Below are 24,174 nucleotides of genomic sequence, written 5' to 3' on the forward strand. Positions count from 1 at the left end.
TGATATGATTATTATAATTATATAATATGTAACATCATATTATACATAAAATATAAGATATATTATAATTTTATATAATTATATAATATATATCATTATGTAATTATATAACAATTCTTGCCTACTTTATGACAGGAACTACTAAGCACTGAATTCCTTACACAATCAACAACAATTTAAAAAATTGTAGCACAGATACTGTACCAAAAAGTAGAGAAAGAGATGATTCATAAAACAGAAAAAAAATTGCATCTGGTTTTATTATCCCAAACCTCCTAAATCTACTAAATTCTCCTTATATGTACTATTAACTGACATCTCTTTTTTTCCTAAATGAAAGGAAGAATCCTCTCCAAAATGCGAAGGGTGTAAGAGATGTGCTGAAATCCATCCTCAGCACCATTTTCCCTTTACCTTTCTTCCTTAGTGATTTTATTCATAACCATTATTGTACCTATCATCAATTTGAAGCTGACTCTCACTTTGCATAAACTCCTATCAAATAAGGCAATTCTTGACATTATTTTGCTTGATATTATGAAATAATAATTGTAGTTGGCCACAAAATAAATATGCTGTAATGTAAATAGAGTCAGAGATGGAGACACTTGGAATTAAAAAGGATTCTCCAGGAGAGAGAGTTGAGGTTATTTTTTTAAGATCACTAGGACTTACCTATTCTGGACAGCTTTCTTTGGCAATGTTGTCCACATCATCAGATTATATTCTCCTCCCAAACCTTCTCTCTGTCTAATGCTCCCATTTCTGGGAATGTCACCACTATCTTTGGAGTCACTCTACTTTAGAACCTTGACTCTCTTGGCCTTAGTCTCCATTATCTAATAAACTGGAAAATTATTGCGCTCTCTCTCTCTCTCTCTCTCTCTCTCTCTCTCTCTCTCTCTCTATATATATATATATATATATATATATATATATATATATATATATATATATATTACTGTATCATTTCCATGATATATGCAATATCTACTTCCAAAATCAAACTCATCTTGAATTCCATCAACCCCATTTCATTGTTACCATCATCATCATCATCATAAATAGAATTTTTTATAACACCGACTATAGGCCAGGCACTGTGCTATGTACAAATATCATCCCATTTGATCCTCACACGATCTTTTTTCTTCTTTTTAAAATTTAATTTAATTTTTAATAGTACTTTATTTTTCCAAATACATGCAATGATAGTTTTCAATATTGACCTTTGCAGTAGCTTGTGTTCTAAATTTTTCTCCTCTCCCTCTCTTCCCTCCCTTTCGTCTCTTGCTTTCCTACATAGGTTAAACATGTGCAGTTCTTAAAGCAATTCTTCTAAATGTATTTCCACATTTGTCATGCTATGCAAGAAAAATAATATACGAAGGGAGAAAACCCAAAGGAACAAACAAAGAAAGAAACAATAATAAAGGTGAAAGTATTATGTTTTGATTTATATTCAGTTTCCATACTTCTCTTTCTGGAAGCAGATGACACTGGAATTGTCTTGAATCACCTGATTGTTGAAAAGTGGCATATAGTTTCAAGAAGAAAAATGAGAGAGGAGAACACTCTGGAATTATTCTAGAGATATATTAAACTGTATGTTACTCCTCATTCATGTATGGTTGCAATTTTTAAGGAATTATTTTCTTCAATTAGCTTTTGTATTTTTTGTTCTATTTGGCTAATAAAATTGCCTAGAAAGGGGTAAAATGACTCTAAAAGGGGATCTTTTCAAATCCCAGTTCTATCTTTTGAACATTGAACCAGATGAAAAACTTATACTAGTTTTAGGTTAGGTCTTGTCTAATTAGGGGAAAGATGCCCTCAGAATAACAACAGGAAAAACCTTATTCTTATTTATAGGAATGATTCTCAGTGAATAAGAATAAAAAAGGAACTTATTCAGATGGCACTTCACTTTGAATGTTCAAATGTGGGGACACATTTTTAGAAAGCAGATTCACTAATGTAGATAGTTTTAGAAGTACACCTGAACAGTGATATTTTATCTAGTTGCTTACTTGTAAACAGAATCAGAGCTCTTGAAATGCCTTCTAAGTGCTAAAAAAAGACTATTGCAAAGATGAGATTAGCAAAGGAAATAAATAAAATATGAGGAGTATTTTGGGAGAGTTGACATTTTAATTCTTCCTTCTTTTGAACACTTCCCTGACACTTAAACTTTCATTTGTTTTTAGTCAAATTACAGCACATCATCAGGAATGGGCAACTTCTCAATCATCACTGAATTCATCCTCATGGAATTATCCAGCATGAGTGAGCTGCAGGCCTTACACTCTGCACTGTTTCTGTTGATTTATCTGGCAGCCCTTCTGGGGAATCTTCTCACCTGTGCTGCAATTATCACTGATCCATCTTCACTGTCCTATGTATTTTTTCCTGAGTGACTTATCTCTTGTGGATATTGGGACCATCTCCGTCACGCTTCCTAAATTCATTGTGAATTCCTTGTGTGGCATTCAATCCCTGTCCCTCCTGGGATGTGCTGCCCAGATGTTCTTTTTTATCCTTTTTGCAGCCACAGAGTTTGCTTTGCTAGTGGCCATATCCTATGACCACTTTGTGGCCATCTGTCAGCCCCTCCACTATGGTATGATAATGACTCCATGTAAGGGGCCTTTAAATGGGTGCCACAGCGCATCGGGAGATTGAGGCCCGGAAGTAATTTCTGTGGATATTAGGACTGCCCTTGGGCGGGATCCTGGCCATATTGAGATAGCTTCGTAATGGGTGGCTCTCTTGCTGATTGGCTGTGTGTGTGACCTCACAGGCCCTATGTAAGCCCACTGCAGGCAGCAATCGCGCTCTCTTTAACCTCGCGCTCTTCACCCTGGCTCCCTAGCCTGGGTGGCCAAGCCAAGATGGGTAGCCAAAAGAGGTAAGGGTTTTGGTAGTGAACACGTGGGTCTTCTGACCAGGTGTTCACTCAGGAACCAACAAGTCAGGGCATTATGTGAGTAGGTATAATAAAGGCTTTTAAGATTACACGTGGCTGTTCTTGAGTGTGCTACTGGTTATTAAGCTATAGATTCAAGAGATTGTGACCAGAGACCTTTGAAGGCCTCAGAGGAGGCGAGCCAGGTAGAGTTCACACTGCAGAGGACAGTGGTCAAAGGTACTCTGGTGGGTCTAGGACAGACTAGTAATTGTAACTGCCAGGAGAGCACATTACAACTCCATAACGTTGCCTCTTGGCAGCAGCTGGCTCATGGCTCAGTGGGCTTCTTTATTCAGCTATACACACATGGAATTTGTTCTGGCTGCCCTTCTCGGGATCCAATGTGATCCACCAATTTTTCTGTGATGTTCCTCATGTCTTGAAAGTCTGTCTTAGCTTCTGATGTGTTTAACACTGAGTTTGAGTTAATTGTAGCAAGTTCATATCTGTTCTTATTCTATTTTTCCTTTTTAATCACATCCTATGCCTGTATCTTCTCCAGTGTGCTCAAGATTCCCTCTGTGGAAGGATGCTGCAAGGCCATTTCAACCTGTTTTCCTCAGTTGATAATCCGCATGTTATTTCTTTCTTCTTCAATAAAGGCGTCCCTAAGAGAGAGATACGACAAAAACTTTTAATTTTTGTCTATTTTGCAGGGGTATTTATAATTGATGGCTCAATATAAATATCCAGCTGAGTGTTGAGCTCCAGAGAGCGTCAATCAAGTCCCGGGAAATTGAGTTGTCCACCTCACTGATAGAGAGTGGGGGGTTTATGTTACCTCATGAACAATAAATCAGGAAGACTGAAATAGAGGCAAGAGCAATCAAACTTTTGGAGTAGGTCTCTAGGGAGATGAAATAATCAGTGGAGACAGCATCTTGATAAGACATTCCAATAGCTTGGGATGAGAGAGACATTATGCTATTCTAAGCCCAAGTTTTTATCAGGTCCACTGATAAGGAAGCTGGGGAGGTTTTTCAGAACAGAGAAGCAGGAGAACTGAAGTGGGGCTGAGTCAGGATAATTAGGGAAACTGGGTTAGAACAAAAATAAATAAACCAGATTAAGGCTATAAACATAGAAGGATTTATGGCAAGAACCAGTTTCTCCCCAATAACCCCAGAATTATTAGCATCAAATAGCATTCCTCATTCAGAGAGACACACAAGCCTCCCTGTTCGAATCTCTGCAGTTGGAGGGCATCTCAGCCAAAGACGGACAGTCTTTAGGTCTGTAGTCATTTGTGCATTTAACTCAGCCTCTGTTGAGTAGCAGTGCTCAAGAGAGTTTTGCTGCCCTAAGAGGGGCTCCAAGAGATGGAAAAATTGGGGTTTGGAGGAACTCCACTTTCCTCTTCTCTCTGGAACAAGAGCTGTTAGTAGTAGACAGATTTCTGAGTAAATTATGCAATTAGACCAAGACAGGCCACCCCAAACCATTAGAGTTCTGATATCAAAATGCTGAAATAATAATTAAGGAACTGGGGTAACAGGGGTGGAGAAACAGATCAGAGGCTGCCAGTTCTTGGACAGGTGTCTGATTTTTGGTTGTTTCTAAAGAATAATAACCCAGCAAATCATAGTCTAGTAAATTTTAAGCAAAGAGTAAAATAGTTTCCAATTCAGTCTGAACTTAATGAAATAATACATCAGTTTTTCCCAATTTTCTGACTAGCTGTAATCAGTTTCCTTCCTCCCCTGTTCACAGAAATTATCAGATCATACATAACAGACTAGTAAATTTCCTGAAACAGCAAAAGTTAGTTTTATACAGCAATAGTTAAACAGTTTTAGCAAATCCCCCTGTTTAAACAAGTCTTTAAAAATAGATCAATTAATTTAAAGGTGGGTCTATCTCAGAACCTTTTACAAAGCCAAGCCTCTCTGGGGAAGGTGAGTGTGGAGAAATTTAATTTGGCCCTTCCCTACTCTATTTCCAAGAGGCAGGGGGGAGGGGAAGGCAACTAGCATTCACCCCAGGCTAATGAAGTCCTTAGCAGAGAATAGTGGATCAGGTGAAAGACAAAAGATCCTAGCCCACCCATCCTTTAGTGGGTTGGAGAATTGGAGCATTTAGAAAAGTCAGACCCTAATTGGAGATATGTGACTCCTGAAAAGAAAGTTGGGGGTTGGGAATTTAGGTGTTAATTAAGCCATTCTCTAAGAGGCAGCTTGAAGAAGAATCTATTCATATTCTATAGTCCCTAGGCTTCATGGACTAAAATGCCAGAGAAGTTGAGGCAAAAAAGAGATCAGTTTAAGGAAACTGAGGCAGTAAAAGAGAACGGTAGCACATCAAAACAGAGAAAGATTCTAGAGAGGCACCAAATTAAAAATAATTAAGGAGTTTTAAAAATAGTTTCAGTCTCTCCCTTTTAACTCCTCTCCTGCCTGCAGTCAGGGAATGAGGGGAAAAAAAGAGAAAAAAAAGACAAAAAAAACTATCCTCACTCTCTTACCAATTAATTTTAATTTGCCTTGATTCAGAATTTTGTTCCCCAGCCAACATTACAAAGGTCTCCCCTCCAAAGCTACAATGTGACCAAAGCTGTGCTTCAGAAGTGAAACCCCTAATTGTTGGCAGGGGGCATAGAATGCCAATCGAGAAAAATAAGAGCTAAGTTCCCTAGGAACTAAGTTCTCTCCTGAGAGAAGTCAGGAATTCCCACCTGCAAGGTTAGGTAGGAGAGACAGAGAAAGGTGGAGCTTTTATCTAGGGAAATAGAGACTTTTATCTGTCCACAAGCAGGCAAGTACACCCAGAGGCTAAGGAAAAAATGGGCAGTTTTTAAATCCTCTGTCCAAATAAGGGAAACTGAGTCCTGTTTTAAAATGTATGGGACAAATATGCTTCGGAGCTATGGGAGGGGCGTACAGAGTTGCGGCAAAGTACCTTTTTAAAAGTTAATAGGAAACTTTTCTAGAAATCTTGAAAAGATTGAGTCCCCAATCTCCCCACTGTATCCCAAGAAGGGGACAGGATGGGAACATTTAAATGGCAGGTTGCCAAGCCATATGGGAGAGGTTCCAAAAGAAAGAGGATGGGGGAAGGGAGAGATGTTTATCTTACCCAGTGCTTCTCTGTGGTGATGACGAGGGCTCAAGTGGTCAGGTAGAGACACATATCCAAGTTCACCCTGATCCAGAGACCTTTCTCCTTGTGGCTACAGTTGAGTGCGAGAGGGGCTCTAACACAGAATTCTCTCCCAGAACAGATCAAGGAGACTGCTGGCCTGGGACCCCCGAGAAGGATGGGGTCCTGTCTCAGTGTTCTGGCCTGAGGGCCGGCTTTCTGGTGAAAGAAAAAGGATTAGAAATGCCTTGAGATGGAAAAGAAGGTGTAAAGGGCTAGAACTGAGCAAAGCACTTGGATAATGAAGCAGGTGAGGCTAATTGCCAATTGGACAGTTCCCTATTAACTTGTTTGAAGGTTGACCCTCCCCAGCTGTTTTGTGCTGATTTGTTTGATGGGACAAAGAAGGGGGAGTGACGTGTGTGGGAGGAGGAGGAAGAGGAATTGAGATGCAAAAGCTGACTCAAGTCTCTCTGGGCCTTTGAGGGAGGAAGGTGTGTGTGAGGTTGCTAGGCCTAACCTGTGACCTTGACAGTAAAAGATCAAGAATAAAGATGTTTAGTGATCCTGACTCCAGCTGATTTCTGGGAAGACAGAGTTCCAGCAAGAAGGTCTTTTGTCTCTGGAAGCAGCCTTCTCCAAACCCAGCATCTGCTAAGGAAGGATTTTAGAGTCAGATGTGTCTAGATTGTGGACAGGTAAAAGGGTTTAGTTTTCTAACTTCTTGCAGCTTCTCTCTTATCTCTAAAGACAGAGAGTGAGATAAAAAGAAACCTTTTGTCAATTCTCAGAAATTTGTAAGGAATTGTGACTGAGTGAGGTAGAGCTCTAATAAATCTAATAAGTCTAATAAGCCTGAAGTGGCTTGGATGTTCACTGCAAGACAGGGAAAGAAAAAAAGTCTTTTACCTTATCCAGAGTTCTGGATTCTCTGGTAGGAACACAGATTTCTCAGAAGAATATTGTGGGAGCAGCTGAGAACCCAAATTTGTTCTGAGAGACCTGAAAAGGTTAAGATTGATTTTCAGGGTAACCATTTTTGGGGTCCCCAGGCAGGCCATCACATGATGAGAGTTAGGGAAGGGGAGCCCCCTTTTTGGGTTGCTGCAAAGATAGTTGCATGATGGTGCAGAGTCCCATATAAATGAATTTACAGGCCCAAAAACCTAGATTGATTTTAAAAAAGGTTTATTATAGGGATTTGGAAGTAAAGTTTAGTTAGTAAAGTTGAGGGTAGAGATAAAAGGGCACTGGATTAGGTCCGGTGGGCAGAAACCCTTGGCATGACCAACATAAGGATGCTTAGGACTTCTGCAAATGTAGACTCCAAAAGTAGCCCCTTTTATAAGCTCTTGGTGATCTTGAACATGGGTGGAGTTCCAGGCTCCTGGTGGGCTTTCAGCCAGGGTCAGCAATGAATAGAATTCAATGGGTTTAAACTGTGGGGATTGGGAAAACCCAAGTTAGCTCAGATCTGGTGGGGGATGGGGAAAGCCCAGTGACCAGGATTTGTAAATCAAAGGTCAGCCATTGTTGGGGGGTTTCTTAAAGAGACCTCAACCCCCATCAGTACCTGTGGAGGCCCCCTTACCATTGTATTGCTTTATATTATAACACACTGTATCATATCATATAAAAACAAGTATCATTTTCCAGGGAGACTAAATGTATGATTAAGGCCTTCTTTGCAAGAATGAGTAAATTATAGGCTGGAGAAACAATGCTCTTGAGATCACTTGCCTAAAAATAAAGACAATTCTTTCTAGAATAGATTGGTGTCAGGAGTGGAATTAACCAAGAAAAAAGATAGATGATCAGAAACCATATTATTAAAACCTTTAGGTTTTTGATACTTATAAGCATATCTGAGGGAAATATTTATAATTATTTATCATATCTCTAATCCAAAATCTCTCTTTCCTGAAATATGGATCTCCAAATAAGTTTTTTTTTTTTAAATGACGAACCATTAAGAAAATAAAGAAGTATCTTCAGTGTCCCAAAGTAGCTTCTGAAAGGCACAATGAGGCAAAAATGGGAAGTGTTCTCAGAAGGCCAATCATAAAACTTTTATGGAATATTTCCTTTGTGTAGGGTTGGGATGGAGAAATCTAGGAACCTGGACATGTTTTACTATTGACTGATTAAGAGATCTCCAGGAATTATAGACTTGACTAAGTTTGATTTTCAAAGGACCAGATTTTTACCTAGGTAAGGGATTTTAGAGAAGGAGTAATTTTTACAAACATACAAAATGTTTTTCAGATCAAAATTCTTGAGTGTAGAAAGATTTTTGGGGCTTCCAAGGTGCTGTGATCTACCTATTCTTGAAACTATAAACTCAGAAGTGGTTTATATGCAATAAAGTTGCCAAAAAATGTGTTTTTTGTCCCTGCATGGAGAGCTAGCACAGAAAGTCCCCCTGTAGTCTTTTTTCACTGTCAGATCCCCTTACGATCTCTGTTTCTGGTAGTTTCCCCAATTTTTAGTTCCCACCATCAAGTCCTACCACTGGTATTTTATCCATGTGATCTCTGGGTCAGCCTCCACCTTAATACCACAGGTGTCTTTTTCCAACAAAGTTGTTTTATCCTGGAAGACTGTCTCACTCTGACCTGCTGTTGACTCTGCCACTCTAGAGTTTGATTGAAGGCATTATTTTTAAATTGTTTGTATGGAAATGTTGGGAGGGCTCAGTTGAGTGCTTTTACTATCCCACTATCTTGGCTCTGCCTTCTAAGTATCTGGGGATTCTTTTTAAGGAATAAAAATTTCCTTCAAATTGTTTTGTTCAGGGTTTGATTTGACTTAATTCATAGGGAGAAGTGGTAAAAGTCAACGAGTTGTAAAAGGATTGACCTATGTCATTAATTTGTTATCTCCTTTGTATTTATTGTGTATATTACATATTTGCATATTTGCATAAAAATGTAGGAAGAACTCTATAAACACATAATATATTTATTTTGTATAGATAAAATATGTGGACTTTTTTGGGGGCAAATAATTAGTATCATTTAATTCATATCTGTATTGTGAATATTTATTTGTATGCATATAATATACATCTATACACACAAACATATAAAGAAATGATAGTAGGTAGGATTTTGGTTCAAAATATATGTATAGGGATAGCTAGGTGGTACAGTGGATAGAGCACTAGCCCTGAAATCAGGTCGACCTGAGTTCAAATCTAGCCTCAGAGATTCCTAGTTGTGTGACTCTGGGCAAGTCACTTAGTCCCAATTGCCTCAGCAAAAAAACAAAAAACAAAAAATCAAACAAAGTGTTTGTGTTTACTTTTTTTTGGCCATTTGAAAGGGATCCTTTTGTCAAGCTTATTAAATAGGGAACAACATAGTCAGATCTGTGCTTTGGAAGACCAATATCATTGTTCAGTGAAGGATTAGACTGGAAAAGGTAGGAACAAAGAAGGGATAAGAACTGAAAGTCTATTTCAATAGGATCTTTTAAATTAGAAACATAACTGTTCAAATGTAGCACATATTCTATTAAATTTTAGATGGAATATAAAAAAGCACATTCAAAGTTTATACATGTAATGCATATGCCTATATATGTATATATGTGTAAATATACAGAAACACATATATGCTGTATATTACACATATATCTATACATACAGGTGTCTACATAGACATAAATAATGCATGTATAGGTTATAGATTTGACTATGTTCATATACCCAATATTTTCTAATGAAAGTAAGTTTTCTTTGAAGTACACTTAAAAAGAAATCAACCTAAGTAGACTTCAATTTTGGACCAGATTGAATGGAAGATTTTCATGGACTAGAATAATCCTAATGGATCATATAACATTAAAGGGTGAAGTTTCTCCATGTCATTAATAAAAGGACTTCTACCTCAACTAATTGTACTCAAGGGAAAGGCCAGAGAATCTGTGGTTAAGAAGGATGAAAGAATAACTTTGGCTCCACTGGGGACTTCAGAAAGTATTTCTCTAAAGGATATTGGACAATATCTTTCTGCTCATATAAGGTTTATCAAATATTTCAGCAAATCTGGTACAGCCTGTCATAGTACAGTTTCAGTTTCCTTTACTCATATGTTGATCAGATATGTCAGTAAATCTTACATAGGACAGTTTCAAATCCCTTTGTCTTCTGAAGTTCCAGATGGGAACAAAACCAATTCAGTGAAGATGGAGTTAACTTTTGGATACTGCAGAGGACCTGTCATTTGATAAAAAAAAAGCAATAAATATGAACTTTGGCAAAGAGAAATGCCACAACTCTTCACTCAGGTATTGTTCTGCTTGGTATTTCATTTCTGAAAGGTCAATTTTTTAAATTAATTAAGTGGGTCTTAGAAATCTTAGGCTTAACTATACCTATAGAATTACTCAGTAGATAGTCATTATGCTATGACAAACAATTTAAAAAAAACATACAATTTAAATCCTTATTCTAATGGTTCTCAAAGTGTGGTCCAAAGAATCCTGGAGTAATTGAAAGCCTTTCAGAGGCTCTACAACTTCAAAATTTATTTTTATTTTTAATATGTTAAATACCCATAAATATAACAGACAAAAAGACATGTCTTTGGACAATTATCAATTAATTTTAATAGTATAAAATGATATTGAGAACAAAAGTTTGAGAACTATTGCATAATAACTGTGTAAATATCTTTTAACTGCTTTGCACTTTAATTTCTAATCCATAACATGAGTATAATAGTTGGACGGTCTCACCGAGTTTGAGCTGAGAATATGCTTTTAGAAATTTTTGTAAAAGAATACTAGTTAATTATTAGTTCTTATTTATTATATTATATATCCTATATATAATATATATTATCTATTATGTATCCCACATAAACAGATACTACCTATAATGCAGGTTAGGATAAACTGTACAAATTTTTATTCAAGTGGTATAAGATAAGAATACAACAAATGAGTTCCTTTAGATAAAGTATTTTGAAAAATCTAACTTCTTATGAACATATCTTGTGAAAATACACAATAACTATTCTATTATCATTATTAGTATCATTGAAATTTAATCGGAGGCATGAAATTAGCTAGAGAAATTACTCTTCTATAAAGCGTTGGATTCAAATTCAGACTGTGAAAGAAAATAATTTTTATGTCTCTATCCAAATCTCTTTACTTACCAAAACTTGAGGCAATTAAAACTATTATAGCTTGATATCATTGAAGTTGCAGGAGGGATATTCTTTCCTGGTATAACTTCCTTCTTTGATAAAAACAAAGATCTCATTAAATATTATTATTAGAGAATCCATATTACATATCAAGTATCTTTCTTTTTTTCTTTCTTTCTTTCTTTCTTTCTTTCTTTCTTTCTTTCTTTCTTTCTTTCTTTCTTCCTTCCTTCCTTCCTTCCTTCCTTCCTTCCTTCCTTCCTTCCTTCCTTCCTTCCTTCCTTCCTTCCTTCCTTCCTTCCTTCCTTCCTTCCTTCCTTCCTTCCTTCCTTCCTTCCTTCCTTCCTTCCTTCCTTCCTTCCTTCCTTCCTTCCTTCCTTCCTTCCTTCCTTCCTTCCTTCCTTCCTTCCTTCCTTCCTTCCTTCCTTCCTTCCTTCCTTCCTTCCTTCCTTCCTTTCTTTCTTTCTTTCTTTCTTTCTTTCTTTCTTTCTTTATTTTTATTCATTTTTCCAAATTATCCCCTCCCTCCCTCCACTCCCTCCCCCCGATGACAGGCAATCCCATACATTTTACATGTGTTACAATATAACCTAGATACAATATATGTGTGTAAATACCATTTTCTTGTTGCACATTAATTATTAGCTTCCGAAGGTATAAGTAACCTGGGTAGATAGACAATAGTGCTAACAATTTACATTCACTTCCCAGTGCTCCTTCTCTGGGTGTAGTTATTTCTGTCCATCATTGATCAACTGGAAGTGAGTTGGATCTTCTTTATGTTGAAGATTTCCACTTCCATCAGAATACATCCTCATACAGTATTGTTGTTGAAGTGTATAGTGATCTTCTGGTTCTGCTCATTTCACTCAGCAACAGTTTATGTAAGTCTCTCCAAGCCTCTATGTATTCCTCCTGCTGGTCATTTCTTACTGAGCAATAATATTCCATAACCTTCATATACCACAATTTACCCAACCATTCTACAATTGATGGACATCCATTCAACTTCCAGTTTCTAGCTACAACAAAAAGAGCTGCCACAAACATTTTGGCACATACAGGTCCCTTTCCGCTCTTTAGTATTTCTTTGGGATATAATCCTAATAACAGCAATGCTGGGTCAAAGGGTATGCACAGTTTGATAACTTTTTGGGCATAGTTCCAAATTGCTCTCCAGAATGGTTGGATTCTTTCACAACTCCACCAACAATGTATCAGTGTCCCAGTTTTCCCACATCCCCTCCAACATTCATCATTATTTGTTCCTGTCATCTTAGCCAATCTGACAGGTGTGTAGTGGTATCTCAGAGTTGTCTTAATTTGCATTTCTCTGATCAGTAGTGATTTGGAACACTCTTTCATATGAGTGGAAATAGTTTTAATTTCATCATCTGAGAATTGTCTGTTCATATCCTTTGACCATTTATCAATTGGAGAATGGTTTGGTTTCCTATAAATCAGGGTCAGTTCTCTATATATTTTGGAAATGAGACCTTTGTCAGAACCTTTACTTTTAAAAATATTTTCCCAATTTGTTACTTCCCTTCTAATCTTGTTTGCATTAGTATTGTTTGTAGAGAAACTTTTTAGTTTGATGTAATCAAAATCTTTTTGTGATCAATAATGATCTCTAGTTCTCCTCTGGTCATAAATTCCTTTCTCCTCCACAGGTCTGAGAGGTAGACTATTCTCTGTTCCTCTAATCTATTTATGATCTCATTCTTTATGCCTAAATCATGGACCCATTTTGATCTTATCTTGGTATATGGTGTTAAGTGTGGATCCATATCTAATTTCTGCCATACTAATTTCCAGTTTTCCCAACAGTTTTTTCCGAATAATGAATTTTTGTCCCTAATGTTGGTATCTTTGGGTTTGTCAAAGATTAGATTGCTATAGATGTACCCTTTTTTGTCCTTTGTATCTAATCTGTTCCACTGATCTACCTTTCTATTTCTTAGCCAGTACCAAATCGTTTTGGTGACTGCTGCTATATAATATAGCTTTAGATCAGGTACACTTAGACCACCTTCCTCTGACTTTTTTTTTCATTAGTTCCCTTGCAATTCTCGACCTTTTATTCTTCCATATGAATTTTGTTGTTATTTTTTCTAGGTCATTAAAATAGTTTCTTGGGAGTCTGATTAGTATAGCACTAAATAAATAGATTAGTTTGGGGAGTATTGTCATCTTTATTATGTTCGCTCGGCCTATCCAAGAGCACTGAATGTCTTTCCAATTATTTAAATCTGACTATTTTTGTGGCAAGTGTTTTGTAATTTTTCTCATGTAATTCCTGACTATTCTTTGGTAGATGGATTCCCAAATACTTTATACTCTCAACATTTGTTTGGAATGGAATTTCTCTTTGTATCTCTTGCTGTTGCATTTTGTTGGTGATATATAAGAATGCTGAGGATTTATGTGGATTTATTTTGTATCCTGCCACTTTGCTAAAATTCTGAATTATTTCTAATAGCTTTTTAGCAGAGTCTTTGGGGTTCTCTAAGTATACCATCATGTCATCTGCAAAGAGTGATAGTTTGATTTCCTCATTTCCTACTATAATTCCTTGAATCTCTTTCTTGGCTCTTATTGCCGAGGCTAGCATTTCTAGTACTATATTGAATAGTAATGGTGATAGTGGGCAACCTTGTTTCACTCCTGATCTTATTGGGAAAGGTTGCAGTTTATTTCTATTGCATATTATGCTTACTGATGGTCTTAAATATATGCTCTGATTATTCTAAGGAATAATCCATTTATTCCTATACTCTCAAGAGTTTTTAGTAGGAATGGATGTTGGGTTTTGTCAAATGCTTTTTCTGCATCTATTGAGATGATCATATGGTTTTTATTAATTTGATTATTAATATGGTCAATTATACTAATAGTTTTCCTAATATTAAACCAGCCCTGCATTCCTGGTATGAATCCTACTTGATCATAGTGTATTATCCTGGGGATGATTTTCTGAAGTCTTTTTGCTAATATCTTATTTAAGATTTTAGCATCAATATTCATTAAGGAAATTGGTCTATAATTTTCTTTCTCAGTTTTCAATCGACCAGGTTTAGGTATCAGTACCATGTCTGGGTCATAAAAGGAGTTTGGTAGGACTCCTTCATCCCCTATTTTTTCAAATAGTTTATATAGCATTGGTGCTAATTGTTCTTTAATTGTTTGGTAGAATTCACATGTAAATCCATCTGGTCCTGGGGATTTTTTCCTCGGGAGTTGATTAATAGCTTGTTCTATTTCTAGATGGGACTATTTAAGCAATTTATTTCCTCCTCTGTTAATCTCGGAAGCCTATATTTTTGGAGGAAGTCATCCATTTCACTTAAGTTATCAAATTTATTGGCATAAAGTTGGGCAAAGTAACTCCTTATTATTTCTCTAATTTCCTCTTCATTGGTGGAAAGATCCCCCTTTGCATTTGTAAGACTAACAATTTGATTTTCCTCTTTCTTTTTTTCTGATCAGATTTACCAAAGGTTTATCTATTTTATGGGCTTTTTCATAAAACCAACTCTTGGTTTTATTTATTAATTCAATAGTTTTTTTTACTTTCAATATTATTGATTTCTCCTTTTAATTTTTGTATTTCAAGTTTAATTTTTGGTTGGGGGTTTTTAATTTGGTCTTTTTCTAGCCTTTTAAGTTGCAAGCCCAATTCGTTAATCTTCTCTTTCTCTATTTTCTTCAAATAAGCCTCTAAAGATATCAAATTTCCCCTTATTACTGCTTTAGCTGCATCCCATAGATTTTGGTATGATGTCTCATCATTGTCATTATCTTGGGTGAAATTATTAATTGTTTCTATAATTTGCTGTTTCACCCAGTCATTCTTTAAGATGAGATTATTCAGTTTCCAATTACTTTTTGGTCTATTTACCCCTAACTATTTACTGAATGTAGTTTTTATTGCATTGTGATCTGAGAAGAAGGCATTTATTATTTCTGCCTTCCTACATTTAATTTTGAGATCTTTATGTCCTAATATATGGTCAATTGTTGTATAGGAGCCATGAACTGCTGAGAAGAAAGTATATTCCTTTCTATTGCCATTCAGTTTTCTCCAAAGGTCTATCATACCTAGTTTTTCTAATGTTCTATTTACTTTTTAAATTTCTTTCTTGTTTGTTTTGTGGTTTGATTTGTCTACATCTGAGAGTGCAAGGTTGAGATCTCCCACTATTATAGTTTTACTGTCTATTTCTTCTTGCAACTCTCTTAACTTTTCCTTTAGAAAGTTAGATGCTATACCACTTGGTGCATATATGTTTAGTATCGATATGACTTCATTATTTATGCTACCTTTCAGCAGGATATAGTTTCCTTCCTTATCTCTTTTAATTAGATCAACTTCTGCTTTTGCTTGATCTGAGATAAGGATAGCTACCCCTGCTTTTTTGGCTTTACCTGAAGCATAATAGATTCTGCTCCAACCTTTTACCTTTACTCTATATGTATCTCCATGCTTTAAGTGTGTTTCCTGTAAACAACATATTGTAGGGTTCTGATTTTTGATCCAGTCTGCTATCTGTCTCCGTTTGATGGGAGCGTTCATCCCATTCACATTTACAGTTAAAATTACTAATTCTGTATTTCCTGCCATCATATTATCCCCAGATTATGCCTTTTCCCTTGACCCCCCTGAAGCCCTTCCCCAACACTTAATTTATAGACCCCCCCTTGTGATGCACAGCCCTCCCCTTTTTTTTAGTATCCCCCCTCCCTCCCTTCCCTTATTCTCCTTTTCCTTTTCTCTTTTCCTCTCCCCCCTTTTAATGAGGTGAGAGAGAATTCTCTGAAAAACAAATATGACAATTATTTACTCTTTGAGCCTCTTCTGATGAGAGTAAGATTTACACAATGATTCTCCCCCTCTCTAAATTCCCTCAGATATGGTGTATTTTCTATGCCTCTTCCTGGGATGTAGTTTCCCTCTTTTTATCACTCCCTCCCCTTTTTCTGATACTACCCCCTTCCCTTTACTACACCCCCTCCTTTTTTCTTTTATCTCGGTAAAATCAAATTATCCATGCTTACTATTCTATATACCCACAACAGAGATATAGTTCTCAAGGGTTCTGTGTACCTTTTTCTGTTTCTCTTCAGTCTTGTGGATGTAGATCAATTTTTTTGTTTAAGTCTGGTTTTTTTCTTAGAAACATGTGGAATTCCTCTATTTCATTGAATGACCATCTTCTTCCATGGAAAAAGATGCTAAACTTAGCTGGGTAGTTTATTCTTGGTTGCAATCCTTGATCTTTTGCCTTTTCGGAATATCAGGTTCCAGGCCCTTCTATCTTTTAATGTGGAGGCAGCCAGATCTTGTGTGACCCTTATTGTGGGACCTTGGTATTTAAATTGTTTTTTTCTAGCTGCTTGCAGGATTTTCTCCTTTGTGTGGTAATTCTGCAGCTTAGCCACAATATTCCATGGTGTTCTTTTTTTAGGGTCTGTTTCAGAAGGAGTTCGATGAATTCTTTCCACATCTACTTTCCCTTCTGTTTCTATTATCTCTGGACAGTTTTCTTTGATGATTTCCTGTAAAATAGAATCTAGGCTCTTTTTTTGGTCATAGTTTTTGGGAAGTCTAAGGATCAGCAGATTATCTCTCCTAGATCTATTTTCCAGGTCTATAGATTTTCCCAGTAAGTATTTGACATTATTCTCCAGCTTTTTATTTTTTTTTTTTTTTGTTTTGTTTGACTGATTCTTGGGTTCTCAATGAATCATTCATTTCTATTTGTTCCATCCTGAATTTTAAGGAGTTATTTTCTTCATTCACAGTTTTTAGTTCTTTTTGTAAATGCCCAATTTCATTTTTAAATGAGTTATTTTGCTCTATTGAATTTTTTCCATTTCCCTAATTTTTTTTGAGAATTATTTTCTTTTTCCAATTCAGAAATCCTATTTTCTTGAGACTTTTTTATCTTCTCCAATTCAGAAATCCTATTTTCTTGAGACTTTTTTTATCTTCTCCAATTCAGAAATCCTACTTTCCTGTGATTTTTTTACCTTTTCTAATTCACTAATTTTGTTTTCCTGCATCTCCTGTGAATTCTTTATTTTTTCCAACTCCAATTTTATTCTCTATCATAGCTTCTCTTTCCTTTCCCCATTTTTCTTCAAACTGTCTTAACTTTTTAATAGTCTCTTCAAGGAGAGAGTTATGTGATGGGGGGCAGGAATCATTCCCCTTTAGGTTGTTATCTGCTGACTCTCTGCTGTTAACTTCCTTGCGGTTGGATACCCGCTCTTTCTCTGTGTAGAAGGAATCTATTGTTTTTCTTGCCTTTTTGCTCATGCTTAAAAAATCTTTTGGGGTCTGTCCCTGGGGTAGGAAATTATTTATTTATTTCTTTACCACTTCCTCCCAGACCTGATGGATGCAGCGGCCCCTGTGCCTGAGCTAAGAGAGAGCTCTGGGAGAGAGTTCCCCACCCCCTCCCTGGAAGTGCCTCAGAGGTGATCAGCACTGCTGTGCTTTGAGGGCACTGTGTTCTAGCGGCTTCCCTGAGGTTTGAGACTGAACAGTAAAGGCAACTCAAAGCCTAGCCTATGCGTCCTGGTAGGGTGTGGATGTCAGCAGCAGGTGATGTGAAAAGTCCCTGTGCTCAAACTGGAAGTGTCTGCCAAAAACCGCGGTCCCTAGTTCAAAGGTTCTGCTTCTCTGGGACTTCCGGGTCTGAGTACCACCTCCTCCAGAGGAGCCAGGCACTATAAGTTACCGCCCCGCCCACCTTTCAATCTCTTAACTACTCACAGGTGAAAGCTAGCATAGCCTATGTCGGCCACACCCCCAGTGCCGAGATCTGCTGAGTCACCCCCGTGATCCGAGAAGGTTTTAAATTTTAAAGTGGCTTAGATTTCTCTTCTGAACTGCTGTTTTATAAGCAGAGAAGAGCTAACTGCCTGTGCCAGATTCTTCTATCTCAGTGGCTTCTCTGATCCCAGAGCCCTCCCCAGCGTGATCGGGCGCAGTGTGCCACTACCCCACCATCTGCACTGGCCTCTCTTCTTCCTCCCCTGGTAGCTGACCTTTCCTGTTGAAACTCCAGATTCTCTTCAGCTGGTAAGTCGTGCTTCCAGTCCTTGTGGATTCTATCAGTCCAGCTCTATTTCTGAGGCTGATTATATCTAGTTGGTTGTGAGGGAAGAAAGGAGCTTACACAGTGTCGTGTATCTTCTCTGCCATCTTGGCTCTGCCCTCTATCTATCTTTCTATGGAACAGGATAACGATTTCAAATATAAGAAAAACAGATAATCAAATACTCTCTTTTTTAATGCCTTGGACTTTTGAATCTTTGATTCCAACTGTTACCAAAAATCACATGCTCCAAAATAGGGGAAAATAAATAAAATAATCCAAGTTGTTAAGGTAAGATAGGAAAAAGTGTATTCTAGCAGTGATGTGGTTATTAGTGTTACTTAGAAGAATTAATACACTAAAATTGATTATTTAAATTATTAAAGTCAGGGTGATGAATGTAGATTTCAGATAGCAATACAGTAAATCTTCAACAGCAAACAAAAATCTTCACAGCAAATCTTTAGAGATTACTAGTGGGGCAAAGAGGAAAATGGAATATACTATCAAAACCCTTTTTAATCAGTGATGATTTTTTTTACTACAATTACAAATAAAGACAAGAATACACGAGAATATAGTTTCTTAATGTTAAGAAAGATTTTTGTTTGCTTTTCCTGGAGACATTGTTCCCTAGCCTAATTATTCTCAAGATAAAAATTAAAGGACTTAAAACAACTAATGAGGGCTATACCTTTGAGTAGTCAAAAAGAAAGAATGCGCATTTGCTTTCTGAAGATCTGAGATCACAAATTGGCTTTATAAAACATTATCTCTACCAAATCAAAATAGTTCTGTATCTTACTATGCTGCCATTTAATTAAGGGAGTTGGGCCCAAGATTTCTAAAATCCCATGCAGCTGAATCTATAACCCTGTGATTCACTTTAAAAGTTCTATCCAAATGACTTCCTTGAGGATTTCAGCAATTCTTCAGTTATATCTTTTTTTAAAATTTAATTTAATTTAATTTAATTTTTATTTTATTATATAATTATAACTTTATTTTGACAGTACATATGCATGGGTAATTTTTTTTACAACATTATCCCTTGCACTTACTTCTGTTCAGATTTTTTCCCTTCCTCCCCCAACCCCCTCCCCCAGATGGCAGGCAGTCTTATACATGTTAAATATATTACAATATATTCTAGATACAATATATGTGTGTAGAACCGAATTTCTTGTTGCACAGGAAGAATTGGTTTCAGAAGGTAAAAATAACAGTTTACACTTGTTTCCCAGTGTTCCTTTTCTGGATGTAGCTGATTCTGACCATCATTGATCAATTGGAATTGGATTAGCTCTTCTCTATGTTGAAGATATCCACTTCCATCAGAATACATCTTCATACAGTATCATTGTTGAAGTGTATAATGATCTTCTGGTTCTGCTCGTTTCACTTAGCATCAGTTGATGTAAGTCTCTCCAAGCCTCTCTGTATTTCTCCTGTTGGTTATTTCTTACAGAACAATAATATTCCATAACATTCATATACCATAATTTACCCAACCATTCTCCAATTGATGGACATCCATTCATTTTCCAGTTTCTAGCCACTACAAAAAGGGCTGCCACAAACATTTTGGCACATACAGGTTCCTTTCCCTTCTTTAGTATTTCCTTGGGATATAAGCTCAGTAGTAGTATGGCTGGGTCAAAGGGTATGCACATTTTGATAACTTTTTGGGCATAATTCCAGATTGCTCTCCAGAATGGTTGGATTCTTTCACAACTCCACCAACAATGTATCAGTGTCCCAGTTTTCCCACATCCCCTCCAACATTCATCATTATTTGTTCCTGTCATCTTAGCCAATCTGACAGGTGTGTAATGATATCTCAGAGTTGTCTTAATTTGCATTTCTCTGATCAATAGTGATTTGGAACACTCTTTCATATGAGGGGAAATAGTTTTAATTTCATCATCTGAAAATTGTCTGTTCATATCCTTTGACCATTTATCAGTTGGAGAATGGCTTGATTTCTTATAAATTAAAGTCAATTCTCCGTATATTTTGGAGAGGAGGCCTTTATCAGAACCTTTAACTGTAAAAATGTTTTCCCAATTTGTTACTTCCCTTCTAATCTTGTTTGCATTAGTTTTGTTTGTGCAGAAACTTTTTAATTTGGTGTAATCAAAATTTTCTATTTTGTAATCAATAATGGTCTCTAGTTCTCCCTTGGACACAAACTCCTTCCTCCTCAACAAATCTGAGAGGTAAACCATCCCATGTTCCTCCAATTTATTTATGATTTCATTCTTTATGCCTAAATCTTGGACCCATTTTGATCTTATCTTAGTATGTGGTGTTAAATGTGGGTCCATGCCTAGTTTCTGCCATACTAATTTCCAGTTTTCCCAGCAGTTTTTGTCAAAAAATGAATTCTTATCCCAAAATTTGGGATCTTTGGGTTTGTCAAACACTAGATTGCTATTTTTATTCACTATCTTGCCCTATGAACCTAACCTATGCCACTGATCAACTAGTCTATTTCTTAGCCAATACCAAATGGTTTTGGTGACTGTTGCTTTAAAATACAGTTCTAGATCAGGTATAGCTAGACCACCTTCACTTAATTTTTTTTTTCATTACTTCCCTTGAAATTCTCAAACTTTTGTTGTTCCATATGAATTCTGTTGTTATTTTTTCTAGGTTATTAAAATAGTTTCTTGGAAGTCTGATTGGTATAGCACTAAATAAATAGATTAGTTTGGGGAGTATTGTCATCTTAATTATATTCGCTCGGCCTATCCAAGAGCACTGGATGTCTTTCCAATTATTTAAATCTGACTTTATTTTTGTGGCAAGTGTTTTGTAATTTTGCTCATATAATTCCTGACTCTCCTTTGGTAGATATATTCCCAAATATTTTATACTATCGACCGTTATTTTGAATGGAATTTCTCTTTGTATCTCTTGCTGTTGGATTGTGTTGGCAATGTATAAAAATGTTGAGTATTTATGTGGATTTATTTTGTATCCTGCAACTTTGCTAAAATTCTGAATTATTTCTAATAGCTTTTTAGCAGAGTCTTTGGGGTTCTCTAAGTATACCATCATGTCATCTGCAAAAAGTGATAATTTGATTTCCTCATTTCCTACTCTAATTCCTTGAATCTCTTTCTTGGCTCTTATTGCCGAGGCCAGAGTTTCTAGTACTATATTGAAAAGTAATGGTCATAGTGGGCAACCTTGTTTCACTCCTAATCTTATAGGGAAAGGTTCTAGTTTATCGCCATTACATATGATGTTTACCTTCAGTTATATCTTAAGGAGCTTCTGCCCATTAAGTAGATATTTTAGGTAGGTTCCTCCTTCCTAAGAGGCTCAGACACTAGAGCTTTGACACCCTAGAGAATTGCCATACATATGTATATGCCATAGAGTCAAGGTGCCTGAAATCTCACTGAAAATTTAAGTTTTAGTCAGGACAATGTTTCTGGCAATATAAAATAATTGAAAAATTGTCTATCATCTATCTATCTATCTAATCATCTATGATCTCTGTATCTATATATACAGATATATTTTGTATCAGGTTGTACTAGTATCTTACAAAAAAGACTCAATCTCAGAATTAAAGTGCAGAGTATTTGTGTGTGTGTGTGTGTCTGTGTGTGTGTGTGTGTATCTGTGTGCACGCAAGCACACATAGGATGGGTCAGGAGTAAAGCTCCTGTTGAGTTAATCAATTGATGATGCATGTATTTTTAGTTGATGGATTGAATATGAATGCAGGAAGATGGTCATATTACTAGCTCTTTAAAATGTTCTGAATGCTTCTCTAAGATGGTGAGTAAGAATAAATTGAAGTTCATGACTTTTCTGGGTAATAAAATGTTTTTATTCTCTCCTTCTAGAATTTGATATCTCTTATTCATGTTGTCACAAGATGAATTTCAGGACCCTGGAAGGCATGAGCAATTGTACCATCATCATGGAATTCTTCCTTATGGAGTTTTCCAGCATCCGAGAGCTGCAGGTGTTGCACGCCATTCTTTTCTTGTTGATATACATTGCAACCATGATAGGGAATCTCCTCACTGTCACTGCCATTGTCACTGAGCCACAACTTCACTCTCCAATGTATTTTTTTCTGAGCAATCTTTCCCTGTTGGATCTTGGCTGCATCTCAGTCACTCTTCCCAAATTCATTGTGAGTTCCCTGACAGGCAATCAATCCATTTCTCTCCTGGGCTGTGCTGCTCAGGTTTTCTTCCTTATCTTCTTTGCTGCAACAGAAATTGCTTTGCTTGTGGTGATGTCCTATGACCGCTTTGTGGCCATTTGCCACCCCTTGCACTATGGGGTCATCATGACACCATTCCGTTGTCTTTGGGCAGCAACTGGTTCATGGGTCACTGGGTTCATCTATTCAGCTGCACACACAGGGAACATGTTCCGTCTGCCTTTCTCAGGATCCAATGTGATCCATCAGTTTTTTTGTGACATCCCTCATGTCTTGAAGGTCTCATCTTCTGAGGTTCGTAATACTGAGTATGTACTCCTTGCCTCCAGTTGCACTTTAATTTTATTCTGCTTTGGCTTTTTACTTATATCCTATACTTATATCTTCTCCACTGTATTTAAAATGCCCTCTGAGGAAGGGCGATACAAAGCTTTGTCTACCTGTTTACCTCAACTGATTATCTTCCTGTTATTCCTTCTTGCTGGTATGGTCACAGTCTTCAGTCCTTTGTCAGACACTTCCCCAGTCCAGAATCTTCTGATTGCAATGACTTACACAATATTGCCTCCATTTATGAATCCTATTATTTATAGTCTGAGGAACATGAAAATCAAGAATGCACTGGTCAGGATTATTAAAATGACCTTTTTCCCCAAGAATATGCCCATCTCTAAAACAATTAAAAAGTAAAAGCATTATGAATGAGATATTGCATGCCCAAGATAACAAAACAACTAGTCTAAAGATAAATTAATAGTTTAATTTTTTTCTATAAGTAAAAAGTATATACCAAAATATAATTAATAAAAACTACAGACTATTATTCTATTTAATAGCTACTGAGCCAGATTCTCTCAGTGATGGCTTAGCACTTCTCCTTGGCCTCTCTCTTCAGCCCAATCAGGGTTGGGTGAAGATGTTTCAGTGCCTCACAGTGTACTTTGAAGGGTTAAAACAGAGAGAAAATAGGAAACCGCCTGAGCACTAATCACTAAAACTCAGTAGTTTTACTGAACTGAACCTGTGCTAGTGAAAAGAGTGATCAAGAAATCTGGACTTTGTCAATGGTAGTAGCACTGTGAATTATTCTACTGGTGTAGGTTTGAGAAACACATGGGATAATGTTGAGTTGTATTCCACTGTCTTTGCCTTTGAGAGCAAGAGGGAGAAGAAAATGAGAAGTGATGAGCCCAGCTTAATATGATTTGCTATTTGGACAATATTTGCTTCTGTATTTCTTTGGCTCACCTGAGTCTTTTGCATCATATGCATTTTCTGTAATGGTGGAGGTAAAGGCTTCTCTCTACCCTATCTCTGGAGTTTCTCTTGAATGTCTGAGTGAGAGTTGTGGACATGAAGCAATCTGAAGCATTGTTTTGAATATTACTCTTTGGAAAAACTCTGGTGTGTGAGCATATTCCCAGGAAAGATATAGACCCTTTGAATTTCCCAAATAAATTGATTTGGTCTCTGTGAATCCATAATCTCTGGGGACATTGTGCCATGGGTTAAGGAATATTTTATTAAATACTTGTGTATGTGTAACGTTCTCTGGTTCACTTTTCTTGGGGTCTCTGGGAGCAGCTTTTGTTTCAGTTCAGTAATCACACAAGAACAGCCAGGTGTTAAATTCCAAAAGTCTTTATTGTCTGATGCTGGGCAGCTTTCTGGAGAGTC

At 36.7% G+C, this 24,174-nt stretch overlaps 1 protein-coding gene and 1 pseudogene across 1 annotated transcript; both read left to right on the forward strand.

The window, feature by feature from the left end:
• Nucleotides 1-2,231: 2,231 nt before the first annotated feature.
• On the forward strand, nucleotides 2,232-3,606 carry LOC141547576 (olfactory receptor 14I1-like; annotated as a pseudogene).
• An 18,618-nt stretch (nucleotides 3,607-22,224) lies between these two features.
• LOC141547577 (olfactory receptor 14I1-like) lies at nucleotides 22,225-23,187 on the forward strand. The gene has a single exon (XM_074275962.1). The coding sequence runs from the start codon at nucleotides 22,225-22,227 to the stop codon at nucleotides 23,185-23,187; it is 963 nt and encodes a 320-aa protein (XP_074132063.1).
• Nucleotides 23,188-24,174: the final 987 nt, after the last annotated feature.

This window comes from Sminthopsis crassicaudata, chromosome 6, assembly GCF_048593235.1.
Source record: "Sminthopsis crassicaudata isolate SCR6 chromosome 6, ASM4859323v1, whole genome shotgun sequence".
NCBI classification, from domain to species: Eukaryota; Metazoa; Chordata; class Mammalia; order Dasyuromorphia; family Dasyuridae; genus Sminthopsis; species Sminthopsis crassicaudata.

Bases quoted from the DNA above. Each gene is read 5' to 3' on its own strand.
- LOC141547577 (XM_074275962.1), top strand. From the start codon at position 22,225: ATGAGCAATTGTACCATCATCATGGAATTCTTCCTTATGGAGTTTTCC.